The 25322-nt window shown below is 40.5% G+C and overlaps 1 protein-coding gene across 22 annotated transcripts in view; it reads left to right on the forward strand.

Moving 5' to 3' along the window:
• ptprdb (protein tyrosine phosphatase receptor type Db) overlaps positions 1–25322 on the forward strand; it is a 151207-nt gene that overhangs the window by 115988 nt on the left and 9897 nt on the right. For 12 of the 22 annotated variants that reach the window (XR_312082.1, XM_005747028.2, XM_005747026.2 and 9 more), the window contains 23 exons: positions 1717–1842; positions 1998–2145; positions 2228–2376; positions 3242–3386; positions 4200–4502; positions 5620–5813; positions 7639–7665; positions 8265–8382; positions 8662–9249; positions 9641–9735; positions 10367–10623; positions 12306–12399; positions 13122–13346; positions 13445–13605; positions 15604–15615; positions 15924–16036; positions 16125–16166; positions 16672–16769; positions 18760–18883; positions 21039–21214; positions 22933–22956; positions 24594–24713; positions 25145–25299. Coding sequence is in view for 21 of the 22 variants with exons in the window: in XM_005747028.2 (XP_005747085.1) it covers positions 1717–1842; positions 1998–2145; positions 2228–2376; positions 3242–3386; positions 4200–4502; positions 5620–5813; positions 7639–7665; positions 8265–8382; positions 8662–9249; positions 9641–9735; positions 10367–10623; positions 12306–12399; positions 13122–13346; positions 13445–13605; positions 15604–15615; positions 15924–16036; positions 16125–16166; positions 16672–16769; positions 18760–18883; positions 21039–21214; positions 22933–22956; positions 24594–24713; positions 25145–25299 (3494 nt within the window). In the remaining variant the exon portion in view is untranslated. The remainder of the gene's footprint in view (positions 1–1716; positions 1843–1997; positions 2146–2227; positions 2377–3241; positions 3387–4199; positions 4503–5619; positions 5814–7638; positions 7666–8264; positions 8383–8661; positions 9250–9640; positions 9736–10366; positions 10624–12305; positions 12400–13121; positions 13347–13444; positions 13606–15603; positions 15616–15923; positions 16037–16124; positions 16167–16671; positions 16770–18759; positions 18884–21038; positions 21215–22932; positions 22957–24593; positions 24714–25144; positions 25300–25322) is intronic. The other 10 variants (XM_005747040.1, XM_005747041.1, XM_005747042.1 and 7 more) reach the window with 5 other exon arrangements.

Genomic DNA, 25322 nt, shown 5'->3' on the forward strand with positions numbered 1-25322 from the left:
ACAAAGTGGAAAGCAGTTTTTACAGCGATAAAAATGTTCTTTCCAAATATGGATCGAGGCTATTTTTGACTCTGAGACAGCCGTTGCTGGAGCTGTCTGTCCATCCTGTTCTATTCTCATAAAAGCTTTGAGGGAATTTCAAATTTGGTACAAGCATACATACTGGAATGATTAGAATTTGTTCAAAGGGCCATATACCAGGATTTATTTCACTAATTATTGCAAACTATGGTATACAAAAATGTGGAATTGGATAAAATATCACAGTGATGGCATTTTAGCCGAAATAAATCATCATAATTTTCTATAAAATACATGTGTCTTATATTTATATAGGGTTTTAAATCATTTACATTTGGTCAGAGACCAAATTTTTCTAAGGCTTCACCTCACATATTATACATTTTACATATCATAACATTTCATATTACATGTAGAGAGATATGGATGTAATATGGAACTTGACTAGTTAGGCATATAAATACAAATTGGTATTTCTGGTTCAATATGAGGATGCATTTATCCTCTATTTTAATGCATTTCAGTGTGTGCTGTTTTCCAGTGCTGTGACAAACTTTTCCCCCCCTTCTTGATTTCTTAGTTTTATTTTTGTTTTGTTTTTGCATATTTGTCATGTTTACATCTCTCCAATCATCAAACAACTTTTAATATTAGACAAAGATAAGCAAATACAAAATGCAGTTTTTACACAATGGTTTCATTTCTTTATGGAAAAAACATGCCAAACTTCCCAGGTTCTGCATCAAAAAAGTAATCAGTCCTCCTTTTTCAATTATTAATTAATTGTGATTAATCATGTTTTTGCAAAGAGTTCAGTTGAACTAGCCACATCCAGACCTGATTACTTCTAGGACTGCTGAATCAAGAAACCCCTTACATATCTGACACCTGTCTGACAAAATGAAGTAGGCCAAAAGATCTTTTTTTAAAGTAACACATTGTGCCACAATCTACAAACAACTCAATAATAGCTGACAAACAAAGACACTGACATCTATCAGTCTGGAAGATGTTACAAAGCCATTTGTAAGGCTTTAGGACCCCATTGAACCCTGATGTAAACCATTATTTACAAATTGAGAAAACTTGGAACAGTGGTGAACCTTCCCAGGATTGGCCAGCCTACCGAAATTACTCCAAGAGTACATCGGTGACTTATCCAGGAGGGCGCAAAAGAACCCAGAATAACATCTAAAGAACTGCCAGCTCACTTGTCTCAGTTAAGGTCAGTCTTCAAGATTCAACATGGAAAGAGATTGGGGGGGGGGAAGCATCCATGGAGGAGTTCCAAGGAAAAAACACTGCTGACCAAAAAGAACACAAACGTTTCCCAGTTGCCAAAAAGCATCTTATTGGTCTCCTAGACTTTTGGAAAAATATTCTGTGGACTGATGAATCTTCTCACAGCTGGTGTAAAACTAACACAGCATTTCAATACAAAGAACTTACCAATAGTCAAACATGGTGGTGGTAGTGCGATGGCACTTTCACACGCGCAATATCGACATGTCAACCAAAACGTACACCTTCTGTAGATGAAGGGTCTTTTCCCCCTAGACTTAAATGCGATCACTGTCCGTTTGGCAACCACATAAACTGTCCCCTGTTGCCTATTAGCAGAATCCAGGTTTAAACTTTCTCCACATTTGTGTCACTTTTGCACTTGGTGTTTAATTTTACTCTTTTTATTTGTAGGTCATAGGTCGGATGCTGAGCGCCACAACAGCAATGATCCACTGGGATGAGCCTGAGGAACCTAATGGACAGGTGGTCGGTTACAGAGTGTACTACACCTCTGACAATTCGCTGCCAGTGAACCAGGTGTGTATTCCTGTGTGTGTGGTTTGGCTTATTGTTATTGTTACTATTTATGCATAACAGATGATAACTTGTGTTGCCAAGATGTATAAGGTATGAGAGTGTATCTGTGTGCCTGCTTGCATTCATGCATTGTGTTGTGCACCGGTGTTGTGCAGTGGGAGAAGCAGATGGTGCGTGGATCCAGCTTCATCACCATCCAGGATTTGACTCCTAACAAGACTTATTACATCCGAGTGCTGGCCTTTACCTCTGTAGGAGATGGCCCCTTGTCCCAGGACCTGCAGATTATAGCCAAGACAGGAGGTAAAATAAGAGAAGCAAATGACATATAATGGTTAAGATTATGTAGTCTTAGTGTTCTTTAAACAATCCTCTTCCCCTTTAGTTCCTTCTCAACCATTAGATTTTAAGGGTGAGGCAAAGTCTGAAACCAGTATCCTGTTGTCCTGGGTGGCTCCAACGACCCAGGGTGGCCCAGATAACCAGATTACAGGATATGAACTTGTTTACCGACGAGCTGACGACACAGAAGAGGTAAAGATGGGGAGATTAAAAAAATTGTCACTAAATGGGCTGTTTTCATAAATTTATAATTTTATAGGTAAAGTTGTGGTCGGAAGTTTACCTAAACCCAGCATTGGTATGAATGTCATGATCATTTTGGACGTTGAATGTTTTCTTTGAACTGTTCAGTTTTCAGGGTGGTATGATTGTACAGAAAAGAAAACTTTAATGACTTTAAAAAACATGAATTGAGTGCACAAGTTTGAATTTAATGATTTATTTATTTCTCGAGTCCACACAGGATCAACAGGGCACGCAAACAGGCTCAATTTGAATCTTGATTCTTTTAATCATTGGTGATCGTGACTGATTACAACTGGTAGTTTCTCTTTTCCCACATAACATGGATTAGTTTCACAGCAGTTGTTGGATTGACCAATTTTTTAAAACAATGGGAAAAACGAGTAAAGAAACAGAACAATGATCCCAAACACACATCAAAACCATTTTTGAAATGTTTGATGTTACGTTTTTGGAAGGGCTTCCCAAAGCCCCAACATCAACTCTATTGAAAATTTGTGGATCAGCCAGTTCTGTCTCAGGAAACCAACCATTTCAAACAAACTCTGCTAATTCTGCCAGTTCAGCAAACAGTCACTAAAGATGTATGCTGTAAAATCAGTGCACCTGAAAAAATGAAAAGTTGAAAGAAATCATTAAAAGCTCCAAGATACCATGACATCCATGCCCTTAATGAGTGTCCCTAAAATTCTGATCACATTGGTAGGTGGATAGACAATAACAAATTCAAATACGATTGTGTAAAGTGATACTAATTTGATATCATTATTGATCTAGTTATAAAAAGTTAACTCTTGTCTTTTTGTCCCTTCAGAAAAAAGTGAGCTTTGAGCCCGCCACATCCTACCTGCTCAAGAACTTGAAGCCCTTTTCCACCTACACCTTCCAGCTAGCTGCCAAAAGCAAAAATGGAATTGGGGCATATACCAATGAAGTGTCCATTGACACACCACAGACACGTAGGTCTACCTGCACAGACTGCAGTGTGTGAAAGTGTGAAGGTGTTTGTGAGAGCGAAAGAGAAACAAGATCCAGTTTTGACAATGCAAAAGCAAATACATGTAATGCTAAATCACGTAGGTTTCTCTGCTGCAATTTTAATTAGACACATATGTGGCATTGTTGCATTGTCAAAAAGGGGCCATCGTGAATCAAGACCATAGCTGGAGCTGACCTCAGAATTGATATTTCAACAAATATATAAAAGACCAATAATTATTTCAAGAACTTAGCTTTAGTTGATGTATTTTGCATACAGTACTAAGCAATTCTTTTAAGATTGCCAGAAAAACTTCATTTGTTGGCTACCAATCTGAGGTCCGTAAGAGACTCAGTAAAACAAGGTAAGACGAGGTTGGCAGATAGACATGAGAAGTCCAACATGGACCACAGAGGCTTGTAGGCTGTAAGGACAAATTATGGGAAGGTATGTGTGTTTCAAGCTCTAGTCAGTGTTTTTGTCATTCACTCGTTTTCATTAATCAAACATTGCTACCAAACAGAAGTTGACACCCATCATTTCAGTATCTCTGTTCAACCATCTTTTAATTTCTATGGTCATTTTTCAAAAGAGCTTCAGTTCTCCAGAGTTTCTTTTTCATTTTGTGTTTCTTTGTCTTTTGCTCTCTGTCTCTCATCTGCTCAATTTCACCCCCATGGCAAACCTCACTTCTCCACTCACCTCTCCACCCACCAATAACAACTTGTACACACAACCAAATAACATTTACCCAAACAACCCCTATTGTGCCTCCTCAAAACTGGCCAATCAGTTCCTTCAGCACCTCCCCAGGACATCAAATGCACCAGTCCCAGTTCTACCAGCGTCCTGGTAAGTTGGGCACCACCACCTGTGGAGTTTCAGAACGGCATCATTACAGGATACTCCATCCAGTATGCCACTACAGAGGGCAACAAAACATCAAAAAGAATTGATGGAATTTCTCCGGAAAGTTCTCCGTATCTCCTGGAAAACCTAGAGAAATGGACTGAGTACGGCATAACCGTGAGGGCACAGACGGAAGCTGGGGATGGACCAGAAAGTTTACAGCTTCTTATCCGCACTGAGGAAGATGGTATGTTCCCAACAAAAGATACAAATAAAAATAGGATGGTCCTCCCTACTAATAGTCGCTACCTCTAACTTACTAACCAAGCAGCACCCTAAACTAACAGCAAGCTTGTTCTACTGGCCAGTAAACTCATTTATTCTGTTCTTGAGCTGCAATTTAAACGGACAATGCATTTGTGAACCACTGTCAGACCCTCCAGTGAAAACCTCCTCTTTATTTTTCCTTTGTAACCACCAGAATCTGCCAACATACAGAATCTCCCTCACCACTGCTTTCTCTTGTCAGCAGCAGTCCCCTTTTTTCCTGCAGCAGCTGGCATTATCCTCTTTTATTTTTTTGAACCAGCATCTTTTTTCCTCACCTTTCCCTTTCTTCTAAAAGCCCCTCTTTTTACTAAAAGGATTGCTGAGATTTTCCTGTCGAAAGCTAGCAATAGTCCCCTCTAACAATAACAAGGCTGTCGGTGTACCTCAATCTTTCCTCACCTTGGCTTTTCTCACCAGTAATCTGTCCTACCAAATCATTTCCAGTACCTTTACAATTATTTTGATACATCTAATGTAAACCAGTGCAGTGTCTTATTGTATCTAGAGTAATTTGTTATATTTTTGATTCCAGTACTCTTTGTGCTTGTGGGTGGGTCTGTCAAATAGATAAAGGTGGCTGGACTTTTTTCCTTCTTTTTGTATATTTTTGCTTTTTGGGGAAAGAAGTGTAGTTCTTGGCAGTACGGGAGAGCTTTTTCTTGATAACAGTATTTTCTCTTTGACTGCCTGCCACTATTTATCTGCCCCTGGCAACAAATCCTTTTCTATCTGCCATTCTTATCTTTTCTACATTTGCTTCTTATCCTCCACTGCTTTTTTCCTCCATGTTTTTCCTCAAGCGCTCTCATTTTTTTTACTATTTTGACTTTTTTTCCCTGACATCAGAGCTGTTTTAGACTTTTTGTAGGGTTGTAGTTTTTCACCTTTTTTTAGCTTTTGGCTGTTTTTGCCCCTGAAAGCATTTTTTTTTTTTTTACTAGAAAGAAACTTCACTAAAGTGAAGGCCTTTAACTGAGAGGTTTAACTACCCATCATCTGTGACCCTTGACTTCTATTCAAAAATGCATTTGTAGTTCCAAGTGGTCCTCCACGAGGGGTGGAGGCAGAAACTGTGAACGCCTCGGCTGTTAGGGTGAAATGGCGAGCCCCTGCACCTGAAAGACAGCACGGTCTGATCCGAGGCTACCAAGTCCATTATGTGAGGATGAACTACGGAGAACCTCAGGGTCAGCCATTCATCAAGGACATCCTCATAGATGACTCACAGGTAACCCGAGAATATTACCTTAATGGGTAATCTGTAAATAAGTAATCTATAAATGCAATATAAAACATTATGAGATAAATTATATTACATGGTAATGCTGATTATTAGCACAGTCAGCTCAGTTCAGCAGCACGTGGGTTTACTTGGACATATTATACAGATGTCAAAAACCACGATGTGGCCATTAAGACATTAAAGTATCTTATTTCAATTGTGCAAACACCATCTGTCATAGAAGGTGTTGTGCTGGAATTAGGACCCAAATATAGGACAATATAGGCTTTTTATTTAAGTCCAAAATAAATTAACACACGTTCAGAAACACAAAGAGAACCATAAGAAACAGCAAAGAGCAAACAGAAGAAAGGTCAGTGAGGACTAACTAGGGATTAGACTCAGATGTGTATAATCAGCACAGGGGAGGACAATCAAGTAGGGAGGAAAAAGAACACATGAGAGGACCAACTTTTTAAAGTAAAACAGGAAATGTGTAACAACTGTTAGTTAAAAAAAAAAAAAGAAGAGCAAAGAAGGACAACAAGACAGAGGCAAAGGAAGCAAAATTAACCCAACAAAGCAGGAAATGGCTAGAAGACAATTAAAACCTAAGAAGACATCAGACCAGGTAGCACTGGTGAGCCACGACATTACTATAGAACTGAAAACACTGAAGAAACTAAACATGTTAGAAAGAAAAAAAATTACAAATTTTAACTCAAATTAAATATAAACCAAGCACACAAAAAACTAACACTAGAACAGCAACTTCACAGGTATTCAGAAAACTAAATGAGAGCTAGAACTTAAATAAAATAGTGAAACTAAAGGTGAGCTTTACTGGAACAATAAAAACAAAACAGGGATCCAATATTACTAAAATAGCAGGAAACAACACTATGACAACAGAATTAGTGACTACACATTTGCTAAATAAGAAGCTAACTCTCATATCTGTCTGTATAATATCTCATACCTGCAACCAGTACGCTTAGTTTTGCATGAATACGGGAAACAAGCTGGTCCATCTTTGTGCAGGTCGGCGAATGTCAGACTTTTTCTACCCTTTAGAAACGAAAGAACCTTCAAACCCTCACCACAATTTTAAAGAATCAACAGTTATAGAGACATCAACTAAAAAGGATCCAAATTAAATTTTGCTCAAATGCACCCCCTCTGTTGTCTAAATCTCTTCACCCAGCTGTGGGCTTACTTGTATTTGAGAATCAGTGTTTTCTCCTGATTGTGCTAAGTCAACAGTCCGCAACCCGTAGCTAAACACTTAGCGAACAAACGTGAGAACAAAATCATTATTCTCATCACATGTTATGTAACTCCACTAATGTCCAAGTAGTAATAACAGCTAGTAACTCATGTTATGTGCCAGCAAAAGCAAGCAAATGTCATGTCAGCCAAAGTCCGTTGGTAAAGAAAATACCACAGTGTTAAGTATCGTACTTTACATCTTTAACATCTAAACTCAACATTAAAAATGCGCTTTTTTCAGTAAGGGTAAACTATTTTCTGACTCTTACTCTTTCGAGTAAGTGGAGCTAGCATTTGTTTCTTCTTGTTTTGTTTTCTGGTAAATGTGAGAATTTTTCCCATCGCAACTCTAAAAGTAATGTGAACACAGCCTGACTCACAGAATTCCTAAAATAAGATTTACAATCTGATAAGGTTAAACAGCCTTAATGTGTGTTATTACGTTTTATTTAAATTAAACTGGAGATTTTGTTAAATGCAGATAAAAAAAAAAGTCCTTTTGACTATTACTCATAATGTGTTTCTCTCTTCTTTTTTTTCCTCCTGCTGCTTCATCATTCAGTGGGAATACGATGACTCAACAGTATATGTGAGTAAACATTTATTTGTGCATATTATTTGATGTTAGAAAAAGAAAAAAAAGTAGATGAGTCATATTTATGAGACTGGAGCTTTAAAATTAAGTCTTTAAACGTCGTGCAAGAACACATTTCTATTTCTGTATTGCGTGTTCACCAGGAACATAGAAAAGAGAATATATTTAATAAAGGGACCTAAAAAAAACCCCCACAGATGACTGATAATATGAGTCATTTTTTGTATCACCAAAATATTCTTGTTATATATACGATTTACACACATACTAAGAAATTAAGAAAATATATGTGTTTATATGGAGACAAATCAGTTTTTAATGTCTTTGTAGGTAAACGATATTTTGAGTTAAAACATGATTTAAACAGGAGTATCCGTACATGTCTTGATATTGTTTGTGCAGAAGTGAGCTGAATAACTGCACAGTCACACTGTCAGGCACAAAGACTGTACGCTTTTGCTGTACCTCTTTGTGTTGCTTTAACCGCACCCTCCTTGAGTCTCTTTTTGTTGAGCAGTGACTGCTCATTATCCCGAGGACAAACAAAAATTAGTGGCCTTTTGTCGCTGACAATGCTTTTTGTTGTTCTGCAGGAAGTGGTGCTTGGGGACCTGAAGGCAGATACTGCCTACTCTGTATCAGTAGGGGCTTACACTGCCAAGGGCGATGGCGCTCGCAGCAAACCTGTTACTGTGTGCACCGCCCCGCCATGTAAGTGTGTCTGCACAGACCCAACCATACACAAAGACACAGAGGTTGAAATAAACGACACATGTAGTTGATTGTCTTTGAGAGTTTGGCATCACTAATGATAATTATTGCCCATTGAAATGGTCTCACACCTTGCTGTGCCACAAGAAGCCACGGGTGCTGTATTAATCGTATTGTGCAGTTTTGCTCGAGGTAATGAATAATGTGCTTTGTAATTACCGTCTAATTTTCTTTTCATTATTCTCCCCCTCTCTCCTGTTTCTTTCCTTTCCCTCGTAGTGCCCGAGAAGCCCAAACTGCTAGTGAGTGCCACTGACTCGGGTACGGCCCTGCTTCAGTGGTACCCCCCTCCCAGTCCAGCCACCCCGCTCCTGGGGTACCGCCTCACCTTCGGCCGCGTTGACGTTCTCCCTTTTACAGTGGTTGAGTTTCCCCCCAAGGAAAACCGCTACACTGCCCAGGATATCCACAAGGGTGCTAACTATGTGTTCAGACTGTCAGCCCGCAACAAGATGGGCTATGGAGAAGAGGCTGTAAAAGAGGTGACTACTCCAGAAGACGTCCCGAGTGGATATCCAGAAAATATTATCTCAGAAGAGGCGTCTGCCACCTCGCTTCAGCTGGCGTGGAAAACAGTCCCGCTGATTGAGCAAAATGGGAAAATTTTGAAATACTCGGTGCTATACAAGGATATAAACAGTCGGGGAAACGCTACAGAGGTTGTGGTGCCCACTCAAAGGTCGAGTGTTTTGTTGGAGGGTCTGAGTGCCGATACTGTGTATGATGTCAGGGTGTGTGCGTTCACAGCTGTCGGTCCTGGGCCTTACAGCCCCAGTGTCCAATTTAGGACCCAACGGCTAGACCAAGGTAGGCTCACACTCACATTCTAACGACCCATCTTCACCAGGCTCAGGATGCTAGACACACTTCCAAACAGCACATTTGAGAGTAAATCAAGCAAAGTCCCACATGAACATGAGACATCTTGTGGCTGCATCCTAAGTGTCCTTTTTCGTTGTCTTGTCACTGTAGCCTTAGACCCAACATCCTTTTCCTAAAGCAAGGTAAGAGTTTTGGGTCTTGGGCAGGAATCACAGTCCTGTGTGTTAATAAGAGCAAATAGCTAGCATGAGGCTGGTACTAGAGAATGATACGCAGGTAAGACCAGTAGGACTGGACAGTAGAGACCGTAACTGCGAATGCTGGGCCACATTAATACTCCTTTCTTTTTTTTCTTTTTTCTTTTTCTGTCCCGTAGTTTTTGCCACCAACTTCAGAGTAAAAGCATCCATGAAGAACTCTGTCCTGCTGTCCTGGGAGATCCGTGATAAGAACCCTGTCCAGCCGTTCACTGTAAGGAGATGTATATTTGGTTGTTAGTAGGTATAAAAATTAGCCGTGCCTCATGCAGTTTAACGTTTATAAGATGAAAAAGCAGGACCTTGATAAAAGCCTGAGATTAAATTCAGAATTGCATGTTTTGCAGTTGTATATGGCAGATTAATTATGAGGAATCATATTTCCAACCACTCATTATCTATGAAACTTCACTCTTCCTGTCAAGAAAAGATAATGAAGTCTGGCTCCCTAACAGACAAAGGAAGATACTGTTACTTTTATCTCACAATTGCCACAATTTATGTCAAAATCTTTTCACTCCATCTTGGAGTCATAACGTAGTTAAATGTAAATACACAGACATTTGATACATATTTACAGATTAAATATGAAGAGAAAATTCATAGAACATCAAAACCTCTCACGTCTGTGGTAAACAAATATTCATGAACTGGTATTTTTTATAACAAAATAGCATCACAACTTGATTTTCTTCATTGTCAGTGCAATCCATCCTTTGTGGTTTCTACTTCCATTGGAGGAACTGCACAATATAAGCATAATTTTATTCTAATCAGCTAAGTGTAAGGCAAAACTAGGCTTCCTATTTAGACCTCTACTGTATGTGCATTTGTGGTGTTTTCAGATCCTGTATGGGAAGGGCCAGTCTGTGGAAGTGGATGGCAAACAAACTCAGAAGCTGATCACTGGTTTGGAGCCAGACACTCAGTACTCTTTTCTGCTAACCAACCGAGCCAACAGCGCTGGGGGCCTGCAGCACCGTGTCACTACTACCACCGCTCCAGACATCCTGAAAACCAAACCTATTGTAGTGGGAAAGACTAATGCAGATGGCATGGTGACTGTGCAGCTACCGACTGTACAGACCACAGCTAAAGTCAGGTAGGAAAGACTTAAAGCATGTAGACAGAGTGGATTTGTTATCCTAAATACCAACTGTGAAAGCTTTAAATTATTACTTTGTATCAATATATCTACGGACCCTGTGAGGTCATTTTACTATGTCTCGGAGCTTACAACAAGTCTGAGAACTCCCTCAACAGGCCAAACGAATCCCCACTACTGAACATTTTACCTGCTTTTTGGCACCAATAATAAATATAGATACAAAGTCCAAATAACCATACATGTTTAAATATGCATACTGCTTCTCACAGCTATTTTCCAGAAGTCTGTCTTTCTCTGTCACTTCAGTAGTGTTTTGAGGTGGGGGGTTTTTCCACTCTTTTATTGTTTACAAGATGGTCACTCAAAATGTCAAAATAATCCAAAAACACAAACTGGATTTAAATACGTATCGATTTGGATACTATTCCCTCTTTACAAATTCTTATTGTCAGATTCAACATGAGGCCGCATACTGTATTAGTAGTTCTCTCCCAGCAGATGCCACACACTTTCAACGTACTATACTGTTTCACAGCAGCTACAACTACAGCAACATACTAATGTATATTAGTATAATGTATATCATATTGATGGTCAGATACTGCATACTCTTTTAAAGTAGAGATAACACCCAGAGTTAGATGAGAGGATCAATAGCACTTTTCTGTCACCAGCAGCCACTTAGCTTAGCTAAGCACTTGAAACAGCCTGAGTCTGTTTGTAATAGAAATTGCCAACCACTTTTTCTTATGCTCAGAAAGTAACTACAATTTTTTTTTAACTTTTCATAAAATTAATTTTCAAAGAATTGAATGGATAATAAATCTATGAAAAAATGTAAATGGCTACAATTTAGGTCCAGGTCATTTATTTAGCCCTGTTATTCAATTAAAGTTACGACTGCTCTTGTGAACAACACATTTGTACTTTTGAATTTGGCTGCATGCGTCTTCCCCACAGTTCTGTCCTCTCTCATTTTTCCTTCTACAGAGAAGCAATGTCATAATGTTGCCTCCACTATGCTTTACTATAGAGATGAAATGAGTCAGTGCATTGTGTTTGCCAGATGCTTGGAGATCTGACTTCACAGTGCACCATTTGGCAAACTCCAAGTAGGCTCTGATATGCATTTTTCAGAAGTGACTTCTGTCTTGCTTCTCTACCATGAAGGCCAGTTTAATGGAGTTCTACTTCCAGGGAGTTTCCTTCATCTTTGAAGAGCACCTTTGAAGTTCCGTTTAATGATCTTGTGGTTTTAAGTCACTTTCCAGACCAAGACTATTCCTGCTCAGTTATTCCACTTGACCTGACAACCATCCTTATGATTATCCTTGTACATGGCCTTCGTGCCCGTGGTACCACTGATAGCGTTAGAAAGTTTTATGCCCCTATCCTTTTCTGTGCTTTAAAACAATATTATAATTGCTGGCTTTAGAGTTTCTTAACTTAATGGCTTGTTTTTGTGAATTATGGGTCTTTATATAGACAGGTGTGTCCATCATGTGCCATACACATCAAGAATAAATAAAGTGTAACATCAAATGCCTCCATACTTTTGTGTCTGAAATCCTTTTAAAGTATTCTGTTAAATGTCAGAACACTGACGGTTCTTAAGAAACTGTGCAGTTTGGAGTGTGCTTCCTCAGGCCTGATCCCAGTTGCATGTTGTGTTTCAGGGGTTATTTTGTGGTAGTGGTGCCGCTGAAGAAGCAGAGAGGGGGAAAATTCTTGAATCCTTGGGAGGACCCTGACCAAATGAACCTGGATGAGGTGAGACGTGCAGCAGGCAGGAAAAATAAAAAGCTAAATAATGGTCACACTTGTTATAAGGTAATACCGATGCTGGGGGGGAATGATTATGTTAATCAGGGTGATGGGGGTAATAACTGTTAAATGCGATGCAGATTTTTTGTCTGTTGTATCAGACTTATCAGACTGTGCCTTGTTACGTGAAGGCAAACGGCCTAACCATCCATTCCTTGCTCACTCTAAACAATGCTTTCACATGCCATTTCCCATCTAATTCCACTTCCTGCCTTTTTCTAAAGACTTCACCACCTCATTATTCTGCTCTGAAAGCAATTGAGTCAATAGAGTTTTATGGCGCCTACTGTCTCAGTGGATAAATGTGGCAGCAATTCAGTTGATGAACAAATTTGGGCTAAGGTGATATTGCACTGTACAGTCCATTGTTTCTACAATAATGAGGGTTTTGTTTGGGGTAAAATTGTCAAAACTGACCTTTTTTTCTGAAGGTTTTTTTGTATGTGGGTTGGGATGGGAGGGGGGAATTTGAAGCAGACTGATGATCTGGTCATGCCCTTTGTTTGAACTTGGTGCAACCAGCATTTGCAGGTTGTTGTCCTAATTTTATGTCACGTATTTGTGTCAGACGTTTTTTTGTTTCTTTGTTTCCTTTCTGTCAATTTTCCCCATCTCCTCTAAACTCTGAACCTGCCTGCTCATTTTCTCTGTTTTGTTTTTCCTCATAGCTCCTCAGAGAGATCAACAGAACCAGCGTCAGCCGAGCCCTTCGCATCCGCAGACAGGCTAGCCAGTCAGATCCCAGGGCTTATGTCACCGCTCACTTCAAGACTCTGCCCATTGAATTCACATTAGGGGACGGCCGAAACTACGGCGACTTTCGCAACCGTCCACTGCAGAACGGACAAGACTATGTTTTCTTTGTGCTGGCGCTGCTCGACCTCTCCGAGAATGTGAGTGCAGATGCAAACACGCCCGAACAAATCTACCGTCTGGGTACACTGGTGTTTAATTTATACGTGCAACTGCTTAAACCCTTGGTCTCTTGCAGACTATGTATTCAACCAGCCCTTACTCTGATCCTGTGACATCATCATATGTGGATCCTCAACCAATTGTTGATGAGGAGGAGGGTCTTTTGTGGGTGGTGGGGCCTGTGCTGGCTGTGATCTTCATTGTCTGCATCGTCATTGCCATTCTCCTCTTCAAGAGGTAAGATCAGCACGATGGAGGAAAACAGAAATAAACGCTGTTCAGTAGTACATTTGAATGCTGACACAAAGAAAGCTGTAAACAAAAGAGATTTTGAGTTTTGCTGAATATGGAGAAAAGAATTTAAAGCTTCACATAAGTCTTTATAGTAGGGACAACAGTTATTCTGCAGGGGTTTATCCATTTCCATCACTTAATGTATCTTTTTTGTTCATTTCATGAATATTTCCTACAAGTTATCAAGCAGTGTGTGACAGAAAAAGATCCTAATCAGCAGACAGTGTCAGTTTTCTTTCAGAGATGTGCATACAGATTATTATCGTTTACATCAGTTGTCAGATCTATCATTTTGTGTGAACATCATTTATATTTCTAAATGAATAAAAAAATCAGCATTTCCTTGTTGCTTTAAAGGTTAAACCAGTGGGTTAAATGTATGGTGAAATATTTATAATTATTTATACTAATAATAGCTAAGCTTAAATTTGAGGTTTTCATAGATATGTATTTTTTTCTGTCATCATCAGTACTGTGCAAAAGTCATGAGCAATGCTTCTTCAGGCTTTCTGAAGGTCATTCACCTCTAAGGTGATTCCCAAAGAGCTATTAGCTGAACATTTTGCATATCTCATAATGGTGTACGATCTGCCCTTAAAAAAACTGAGAAAACTGGACGAGTGCACAGGTTTAAAAACATCTGAAATGATGTCTTTAAGAAATAAGAACATTTCCAGGACCTCAGAGATGCATCTGGTCCTTCAGGCGATCCATCTACTGTTTGCTGAAGCCTTATGAGAAATGGCTTCAGTTGAAGAGTGGCTGTCAAGAAGCCACTCGTAAGGAAGGAAAAGTGGAGAAAAGAACTGGACCTAAAATCAGTGGCAACGGGTCTTCTGGAGTGACAGGAATGACTGTTTTCAGCCATCTTTCGTTATAAACAGCCTCTGTCATGGTTCGGAGCTTCATTTCCGCTGGTGATGTCAAAATTGATGGAATCATGAAAACTACCATCAGCGTGACAATGACGCCCAAACACACTGCCAGTGCAACAAAAACAAACCTGGAGAGAAAAACAGACAACAGAGCACTATGAGTCATGGATTGGCCTCCCCAGAGCCCGAACGTCATTATTGACAATATTGAAGCAGCGCGGGATCCTCTTGACAGAGAATGGAACAAAAATAAAGCCAACATCCAAACAAGAGACTTGAAAGCCCTTCAAGAAGCCTGGAGAACTATTCCTGACGACTACTTAATGAAACTACAAGAAAGCTGCCTAAGAGTGTGTTTTGAGGAAAAAAGATGGCAACACCAAATAATGACTTTCAAGCTCATTAGAAGCAACGTCTGTTTTTGTCTTATATACTGAGTTTATATACTTCCAATAAATTGTTGCACCAATTTCCCATTTTTGAAGAAAACTGCAAATAAAAATAAATAAAGTATTTGCACAGTAACGCCCATTTAAAGCCAAATATAGGGAGCAGTGTTAGCTAGCATGAGAGAAAAGTGAAAGATAACATTATCACCCATTAGCACTATTCACGATAAGCTCGCCAGCCAATCTTATAGCTAGAGGTTAGTTAATGCACATGAATAATTAGTGTGACTGATGCAGCTCAGCAAAATTATTAACCTTGATGGTCATAATCTAATACTCAGTACAGCCCTAGAGTGTAACTCCTGGTGATTTCTAGCTATTCATTTCACACTTGTTCTTAAGCTGTACCATTCCAGGGCAGAGTTGCAAGGTGTTGATATGTATGTAGTGTCCTTGTGTGAAAAAGCTTTTGTGTTTAGATTTACTGTTGATCTTTATAGCTACAGGAGGTGCTGTTTTGCATATTTAAGATCATATTATTATTCCTATCCATTTAAATGAGAGGAAGAGAATGATGAGTTCAGCAATGCTTTAGTCCCTGATGTTTGTTGATTGGACACTAATGTTATTCATCCTTGTCTCTGCTTTTATCTACACGTCTGCCTACGTGGATCCAGCAAACCTGACAGGTAAACAAACACTGCTTATTACCATTTCCTCTGTCCTACGGGGACAATTTCCTTGCAAAGAATCATTTAGAAAATTGAACCCAGAAGAGTCAGGATTATTGCCGTGTGCCTTTATTGACAATATATTAACTAGAAGTATACTGGCTGAATTGTACATTTGTAATCCCCCAAGCTCACTTTATTCAGTGTGTTGGATAAAGATATGTATGGGAAGAGTGACAGCTGCACTGCATCGGCTGGTTTATGTCCATCATTTTAAGTGCATTTTAAGTAGATCAGGTTGAGGTAAATTATGTTTGTTCTTCCAGGAAAAGAGCCGAGGCTGAAGGAAGAAAGGGCAGTTTTCCCTGCAGCAAAGCGATGTCCTCCCACCATCCCACTGATCCTGTGGAGCTACGCAGAATCAACTTCCAGACTCCAGGTAGATTGGGGAGAAATATCCACACGCAAAATAAGCTATATGTGGCCAGTGTTGATGAGATTAACTGTGGTGTTGTTTCCCTTTTCAGCCTACCGTGTATCAGTGTACCGCGGTTATCGGCGTCTGTCAAGTTAGTTGGTCCTTGTCCCCCTCTTTCTTTCTTTCTCTTTCTTTTTCTGTCTTTCTAATTTTTCTACTCTTTTCCTTCTCCATATCCATGCTAACTAACCATCCATCCCGTATAGGATGAAGCTGCTTGACATTTCATCAAACGCCTCCGGAATACTTCTACTGAAAAAAAACAAAATTAAAATCATGCTAAATTTTTTATTGCCTGTGTCATAGCCTTTTTTTTAATCTTCACCAGCAGTGTGCGTATCCTCTGAAGACGTGTTATTGTGCCTCAGTAACTTTCTGAACATGCACATTGTTCCTTCTGTCTGCCTGGAGAGAAAACGGTCACTTAACCAAAAAAAAAAAAAAAGACAACACTTCCATTTGCTTCCTCCACTGTCCATGGACCGAGCACTAAACAACACCTCCTTTGAGAATCCTAACTCTTAACATTTTCCTCCAAAGGAGTTCAATTGTGTGTGTATCAAAACCGCCTCTTTTTCTGTTTCTGTGCTCGGCAGGCATGGCAAGTCACCCGCCCGTCCCCATCTCTGAGCTGGCAGATCACATTGAGCGCCTCAAGGCAAATGACAATCTCAAGTTCTCTCAAGAGTACGAGGTACGAATGCTGATTATCTGATGCACATAAACACACGCACACACTCGCATATTTATCATTGACCTGCCGTTTCTTGCTCTTGCTCAGTTCCAGTTCTGATAGCGAGCGCGAGTAGATTTAAAGCCTCGCATTGACTATACAGTTAAGTTACGTTTGGATTCGTCTCCGTCGAACGATACAAAATCGAGCGCATCTCCCTCTCTCTGCTGTCTTGTTGTTATCTATACAAATATAAGAGGAAAATTGAAATTGCAAGCTCAAAGAGAGTTTGCTTACAGCCAGATGGTTATCAAGCCCTCATTTCTACACTCTGGTGGAGAAAAGGGGAGCTAGAAATAAAGCGGCAGCCACAGAGAGCAGACTCGCCAAGAGATGCAAGAGGCAAATGTTCTCTGTAAAATAGACGCTTCTTGATTAGTTTCCTTCAACTTACAGAAGAGTTAATGTGGAACAACAACAGAAAAGCCATTTGCTTGGAGATAACAGTGTGGCTGAACTTGTCGTGCTGAACTGTGGCCCTCAAAAAACATTAGCAGAAATATTATGGCTGTGTTGCAAATAGCGCTACAATGAGCTCCACGGAGAGCTGTTAAAAGAGTAAAAATGTTTTCCTTTCCCTGCATAAAAAATGTGTTTAGGCCAAGGGCTTCTGGGTGGAGGAGACAGCATAAGGCCCTTAATTGGTTGCCGCAAAAGAGAGACAAATTGTGTGTGACAGATATATAGTACGTATATAGAGAAAGACAAGGACACATTATGCAAAAAGCAGAAAAACAGAGCAAGAATGTTTTTTGGGGGGCAGAGAGTGTTGGGAGAGAGGATAAAGGAGGATGGAGGAGACATTGAGGGAGAAGCTGTATGCAATTGTGGTGTGAGCTGGAACCACTCTGTTGAGCCTCACATTCTCTCTGCATGACTGTGTGCTTTGTTCGGTACTGAAGCTTTAACGAAGGAACAAGAGAGATGGATGGAAGAGGGACTGAGAGCGAGAGAGAGCGAGAGAGAGGCCAGAAATGATTGCGGTATAATAATCAGGCACACATGATGTCGGCTGCTCATGGAAAGCAGTCTTAAACACACACACACACAGATACGTGCACGTATCCAGTACCGTTCCTGTCCACTTTTTCCTCAACCAAACCATAATTATGTGTCGTAAAATATTCAGAATTGCTAAATTGCTCTGGCTCTCTTCTCTTCGTCCCTCTCCATTGACAGCCCTATAATGACCTCATGTCTGCCTCTCCCAGCTAACAGCAATGGTTGCTGTAATTACCCTCTAGGAACTTAATGTGTTGGTCTAACACAACCATCCCCTCTCTCCCAGGGTTATTGGTTGCGCTTTTATCGTCTTTCTCTTTTAGCTAGTTTTGAAAGTGGAAAGTCTTTCTTGAAAAGGGATATCATGGTTGCCCACGTTCCTATACAGTATCAATAATACCTTCTTAATTTTCAGTTTGTTGTTGGTTTTAACAGTGGGTTTTGCTGCAACGATCCTGCCCCGGTGCCTGTGAGCTCAGATTCTTGGAACTGTTAAAATCTTCCTGTTCTGGATGCCAATTTCTTGCACATTGAGGTTCAGTTTAAGAGATAGCGATATCGATGCCAGCAGTAAATTTTAAGTGCTAATGCTTGGTGCTTATGTGTGATTTTAGAGAATCAGCCAATGCTGTGCACGCATAAGCAGCATATCGTACCTTACAATCATACGGGGATTAAAAGTGGTATGTAGCAAGATTGTTTTTTCCTCATTGCAAGTCCTGTGAATCATTCGTGCCACGGCCATTTATCTTAATCTAATGCTTTTGACAGACTGCATGCTAGTCTCACTGTCTGAAACCCACTTGCTTTAATAATGCCAAAATATTTCTGGTAACAAAAACATGATTGAGCACAGAACAACTGTGGTAAGCCACATGAAACGATAGAACTGCAACAGCTTCTCGTTGATGTTTGTTCTTTATTTGACCTTCGCTTGCGTGTCTTGCAGTCAGTCGATCCTGGTCAACAGTTCACGTGGGAGAACTCCAACTTGGAGGTCAACAAACCAAAGAACCGCTACGCGAACGTCATTGCCTACGATCACTCCAGAGTTATACTCTCCAGCATCGAGGGTAGGACACGCTTCCGCTGTGTTTGTGTGCGTGTGTGGGTGTGCATGACCTGTTACCTCCGTCTTTATATGGCTACGGTAATGGTTTCAGGAAATGAGGCCACTCTGGTCACTTTCTCAGGGCCATTTAAGGTTTACGATTTGGTTGCAGAGTTATGGTTTGGGCTAGGCTTTAAATTGGGCATGAAGTTGTGATTCTTGAGTTTGGGTGTGGAGGCAAAGTAGTGCGTTATGTCATACTGTGCATGTGTGTATATGACTGTGTGAACTTTTGCGTGAGAGCTTCTATCCGTGAAAGATGGGATGTTAATAGTTCGAAGCTGTTCTGCACTGGCTGTTCCCATGCATCACAAACCAAGTGCTGAGCCTACGTAAACACAATTGAAAACAATCATTTTTTCCCATCTAACCAACTGCTGTGTCTTACCCCACTGTTTTACCACATCATATGACTGGTTTGGACCCGGCCTGACCAATTTAATATCTGAGGAGATAGCGTGCGATCGTGCTTTATTTAGACTGTTTACCGATTTATTCATGGTGTGCCCATTTTCCTGGATTTGGGCTTTCTGAATGGTTTAAAATGAGAAGAAACAAATAGTTCTGTACTCAGTGTGCATTTTGAAGCGCACTCACCCACCTCAGCTGGGAAAGACCCGAGGCAGAGAAACTGGCAGCTCCAATGTGGAGAGAGGGAGGCAGTGGGAGGCCAAGCCCAAACAGATGAGCCTTATCTGGGCAGAGCATGTGTGAGCAGCCCCTCCGCCCCCGCCTGTCCTGGAGCCCTGGCTGTCTGTCTTTCTTCCAGCTAAGAAAATGCAAATACTGTTGAGCATGTCCAAACACACACACACGAGCGCTTTCATGCACGCATAAACACACACAAAAAAACATATATGCCCAGATGTGGACGAGCACAAACATATACTCTCCTCGCAGCCGCTTCCATGCGTTGCTGAACGCAGACCTTCTGCCAAGCCAGCATTCCCACCAAGTGACTGGAAAGTGCGAGTGTGTGTTTTATCTGCAGATTGCTTCTGTTGTAGTCCATTGCAGTAAAGTTGTAGCGCAAAGAATTTAGGCAAGCTGTCTTTTAAAGACTGGGGTTGATAAACATATGTTAGAAGCTCTTCGTACCGTCTGTCCACATCCCATTTAAAGTAAGTTGTATAAGCATTCCTCTTGCTCCTCTGTCATTTGAGTGTGTGTGTCTGCTGTGTGTGTGTGTGTTTGCGATGTTGGCGTGGGATTTTACAACTGTATGGGACTGATTCGTGCTCGTAAAATAAGCTGCGGGAGGAGACTCGGCTGCAGGAGTTTCTTCCTGTCAGCATCCTGCTGTTTGTTCATTGATTTCAATCTGTTTAAACGTAAACTGCCATCTGAAGGCTCAAAAGGAGTTTTAGGTCCCATTTCGGCAGAATCGGGTCACAGCTGAACATACGCATGTGTGCCTGAGTGTATGTGTGTGTACTTTGGTGTTTTTGGCGTATGTGTGCATGTTTGAGCTGTGACTCAGTGATTTTTGGGATTATGGTATTAGGCCCTAGATGAGCAGGCCTGATCCTAAATCAAACACACACAGACAGTCTTTCACATCTCTCTCACACACACACACACAATCCCTTCCAGGACAAGCAGTGTCAGCCGAGTCTTACACAGAGACGGCCTTACAGTCATATTGCCATTCAAAGCGACACATCCAGAGTATACTCAGATTAGGCCCGTGATCGTCTTAGCATGTATTATAAAACAAGACGGCTGAACAATCCAACACCAAAGGCCTCTGGGCCCTGTGAAAACATTAATCTCCCTGCCATGACCTCACATGATCCTCACCCTTTATTACTTGCACATAAACCTGCCTTTATAGTAGTAGACTTGGATTATTTCAACATGGAACAGAATAAAAATCAGGTTCATCTGCAGACAGTAATTTGATGCAATCGGTGCCATGCATCATTCCCATACTCTCAGCATACAGACTTAGAATTGAGTGTTTCATCACCGCCTGTATCTTTTGCTCCCATCTGTTTTTCTGTCTTTTCCCTTATTTGCTTTTTCCATCTAATCCATTCTCCAATTCAACTTGCACACATGTGTTTCTATTCTTTTCTCCACCTTAAATAACATCCACTTTTTCTCTTATTACTCAGGTGTCCTGGGCAGTGACTACATCAACGCTAACTATATTGATGGCTACCGCCGTCAGAATGCCTATATTGCCACTCAGGGCGCCCTTCCCGAGACCTTCGGGGACTTCTGGAGGATGGTCTGGGAACAGCACACAGCCAACATCATCATGATGACCAAGCTGGAAGAGAAATCACGGGTAAGGAAATGGAATAAGGTGGGAGTGTGCACGACTGCAGAGCTGAATACAGAGAGCATCACAGAGAATGAGTACAAATACAATATTACAGACGAAGCCAAAGACTAGAGCAGGACATGATGAAGCATAAGGCTAGATGAGAAAAATTGTGGTTTTATTATTGGATTAAATGTATCAAATGTAGTATAAGAACTGGGTAAGCTCTATTGTGAGGTCCACTGCATAAAATAGGAGAAAAGTTACACGTTTGGTTAAAATTAATGAGGTTATCTATTTGTCTTTGATTATGAAGCATCTACTTTTTCACAAGCTGAAAAGAATATGATATATAGAGTTCATCTGCAACAATAATTATATTATAGCAGCCTCCATTACAGCTCAGTAATGTTCTTATAGTAGGGTAATAGTTTCATAATAACAACATAATCAGACAATAATATAATAACCAAGATATTAAGCAAGTAATACAAAGGTATTAACAATTTGTAAACTTAATATTTACATTTATTAACCAAGGATGCCAGTGAGGTAGAACTATTTGGTAGCGTTGTGGTCGCCATGTGTTAAGGTGGTAACAAGAAAATGTTTTGGCTTAAAACTTCTACTATTATTACATTATTGTGGCGATAAGCTGATAATAATACGGTAATATTGGCTGGTGTTTTCATTGGATAGCTTCAAATGAAAATTGTGTCTAAATTAGTATCCACAAAATCACAATCATTGAAACTTAAATTAAACTTTTTGTTAGTGAGATTGTGTAGGCCAACAAAAGCTGCTGTTTTATACCATATGCAATGCTGTCCAGTCACTCCGAACTGGAAGCTAATGTTCTGTGGCTGAATTAACTTTTAAAGTTTGTGGGGAAAAGAGTCGTTTTGTTGGTAATTAGTACTGAAATATTGTTAGTGAGCTCCTAAATATTTTTCAGCATTAGCAGGCATGCTGACGGACAAACATTTTTCATCATCGGTATCGTCAGTATTTTTTCTTTACATTAGAAAGCAAGTTATGTGCAACGTGCGACTAATGCATAAGCTGTCATGATGGAGGCGTGTATATATAACTGATGGTTAGAGTGACATAATGAGTGAGAAATGCAAAACAGCTAAATTACAGCTAAGGTGTTGTGGCATGTTGTGAGGAGATACAGAGAGACTAGAAAAAGACATGAGTTTTATTTTATTTCATTTTATTTTATTTGAATGCACGAGGACAATAGATTGTAGGTGGAGTGAACAGAATAGGCTAGAAGAGGAAACGCGAGGAATCGCTGGAATACAACATTTAGTGCATGACGATCAAGCTAAATGTTCTTGGGAAGTCAGAATGGGCGTGTAGTGTATCAGAGTAGAAGGCAAAAAAAATAGCGTGGATTGATGAACCAGACCTGGAGGAATTACAAGTACAGCTAAATTGGGGTAAGTAATGAATTAGAAAATAATCTGGCTTCGAGGCATTTGCTATTGTTAACAGAATGTGCACTTGAGTAAAAATTCAGTGTAATGAGAATGTCATGTCAGAGTAAAATGAACATGAATGGCTTGAGGTATGAATCATGACTGAAGTGTTAACCAATTATGTCCAAAGACCTTTTCAGAAAATTATCCTTTCTTCCCATTTGTGCTTCTTTTCCTATTAACCTGTGCCTTGTGTTAAAACGCTGTTTCCTTTTCAACTTTTTCCAACTGTCTCTGTTGTGTCTGTTTGACCCTCAGATGCCCTCTTATTTCTTCTCTAAGGCAAGATCTCTCTTTCTCTCCTTTGCTAAAATCCCTTTATAAGTACAAACTCACTTCTCATGGTTTTCTCCTTACCTTTATCCCCCGTTTTGTTATAGTTTTTCTGCTCCCTCCCCACCTCCTCTTTTTTTTTCTCCAAGCAATAGCAAATAATGCATTGGATGATAATGCAAAAATTGTATTGTAAACTGACCACATAGTTAACTAATTAAAAATGTTATTTTTTGCTTTTAATACAGTTCATAAAGAGTGCACATGAGTGTTTATGGTTTGCATGATCGCACCCACAATGGGCATTTTCCTCCACTTCCTGTCTTGTGACTGTGTAGTATATTAAGTAGTCCTTGTTTTCTGGCCACATTGTCATAAGGTTTATTTTTTGGTTGTTTTTCGGTTGGGTTTTTTGTGTTTTTTTTCCACTGCAGAGCAAGTTTGTGTTGAGCTTGTGAAGCTGTAAATTGTCAAAATTCAATAAACAGCGTTATGAAATGAAAACATTCAATTTGAAGATATTTAGCTGTTTATTATCAGCCCACTAGCTCTGCACGTACTGTTTGAGTGAGTAGTGGGCTGCTTGTTGGAGAAAATTATTTAATCTCATTTAACACCTCTCAACATTATACCATTATGTGTTTACGCATTAAGCGCACAGATGATCACAGATGGTCCCACTGTGGGAACGATGCCAGCATCCTTCCTTTTAGCACCAATCAAACCACGCTAGAACAGGGCACAGTTATGCTGCTAGCCTCATAAATCAATGGATAATATAGTCTTCACACCAGGGATTTTATTTTTTTTGCGATCCTGTTTATGCTCTGTCAGTGTGAGCCCCCCCTCCTCCTTACACAGGCAACCGTTCCTGTCCCCACAGTCTCTCAAGGTCTGGTGGGAAAACAACAGTTGAAAAGCTGTAATTACAGCCTGAACATCACGGGCCAAAACGCATAATCCCCAGTCTGGAGCAGTGGAATGCAGAGCAAGCTGAGCTGAGCTCCCTGCAGTCTTTGATGTGAGGACTGGAGGGATCAGCACATAACGTTTGGTTTGGCCTGATTCTGCCAAGCCCCCCCCTCATCTCCTCTGGGATTTTTTTTTCCTCCCTCCTCTGTGGTCTCCGAAGCCGAATCGAAGAACTACAAATATGACTGCTGGGTGCAGGGGAAATCAAAGTGTTTTGCTTGATAGGGATGCTGGGATTTTGTGTGTGCTACGATTGGTTATGTAGGGATTTGTGGGGCTGCGATGTATTAGCAACGTACAGCATCGAATATGTGAAGGATGAGTTTTCGGTATCTCTTGGCTTTTCTGAGCACTGGTGTGGATCTTTGAGAGAGCCCACCAACCTATAGCAGTTAACTAGCATGATCAAACGCCCACCCCACCCGACACAGACACACACTTACTAAAACCCCTTTTCATATGCTGGATTGTCTCTGTATGTACATTACTGTCTGATTCTCTCACTGATCTGCTTTAGCACTCCTCTCCCCCTTCTTTTCTTTTTTTTTTGTTCCCTCTACACATGCACTCAAAGTCACGTCAGCTCTTTTCTTTCTCTTTTCTTTCACCAAAATCTTTGCAAAGAAATATTCAACCTCTTCGTCTCTCACAGCTTCTCCCCTCTTCCATTTTAGGTGAAGTGCGATCAGTACTGGCCAACACGTGGCACAGAGACCTACGGCCTGATCCAGGTCACTCTGCTTGACACAGTGGAGCTGGCCACCTACTCTGTCAGGACCTTCGCTCTTTACAAGGTACTGAAACATGGCATGTATAATGGAGTGTGCGTAATTGATCTGTTCAAATATTTATACATACTTCGTTGCAGGTCTATAAACAAAATTTCATTCCCAGCATGGTTGGATAGCATATTTTTAGAGCTAGCTCTGAGAGCTCACACTATAAACCATCCTGCTGCTGTAATGAGTGATCAAACCACATCAGCGTATTAATCAGTGGCTGAAGAGAGTGCCAACTAATACACTTTCTTTATATTTGAGCAGTGTTTGCCAAAAACTATAGTGCCCTGCAGATTTCTTTTAAAATAAACTAGACTAAACCTGATAGCCTGGGCAGCTCATGACATGCTTGTTTACGTTTTTTTAATGGGATTTGTGGACATTTACAAAAATTACAGAATAACTAAGTCTTTATATTTAACCCCACGTCTAATCTGCTCAACCAGAGCGGCTCAAATGAGAAGCGTGAAGTCCGTCACTTCCAGTTTACAGCCTGGCCAGACCACGGGGTGCCTGAACATCCCACCCCCTTCCTGGCCTTCCTTCGCCGGGTCAAGGCCTGCAATCCTCCAGATGCGGGACCCATGGTTGTCCATTGCAGGTATGTGTCTGTGTATTTTCAGT

The sequence above is a fragment of the Pundamilia nyererei genome, unplaced genomic scaffold (assembly GCF_000239375.1).
Source record: "Pundamilia nyererei isolate P.nyererei 1_Seehausen unplaced genomic scaffold, PunNye1.0 scaffold00187, whole genome shotgun sequence".
Lineage (NCBI taxonomy): Eukaryota > Metazoa > Chordata > Actinopteri > Cichliformes > Cichlidae > Pundamilia > Pundamilia nyererei.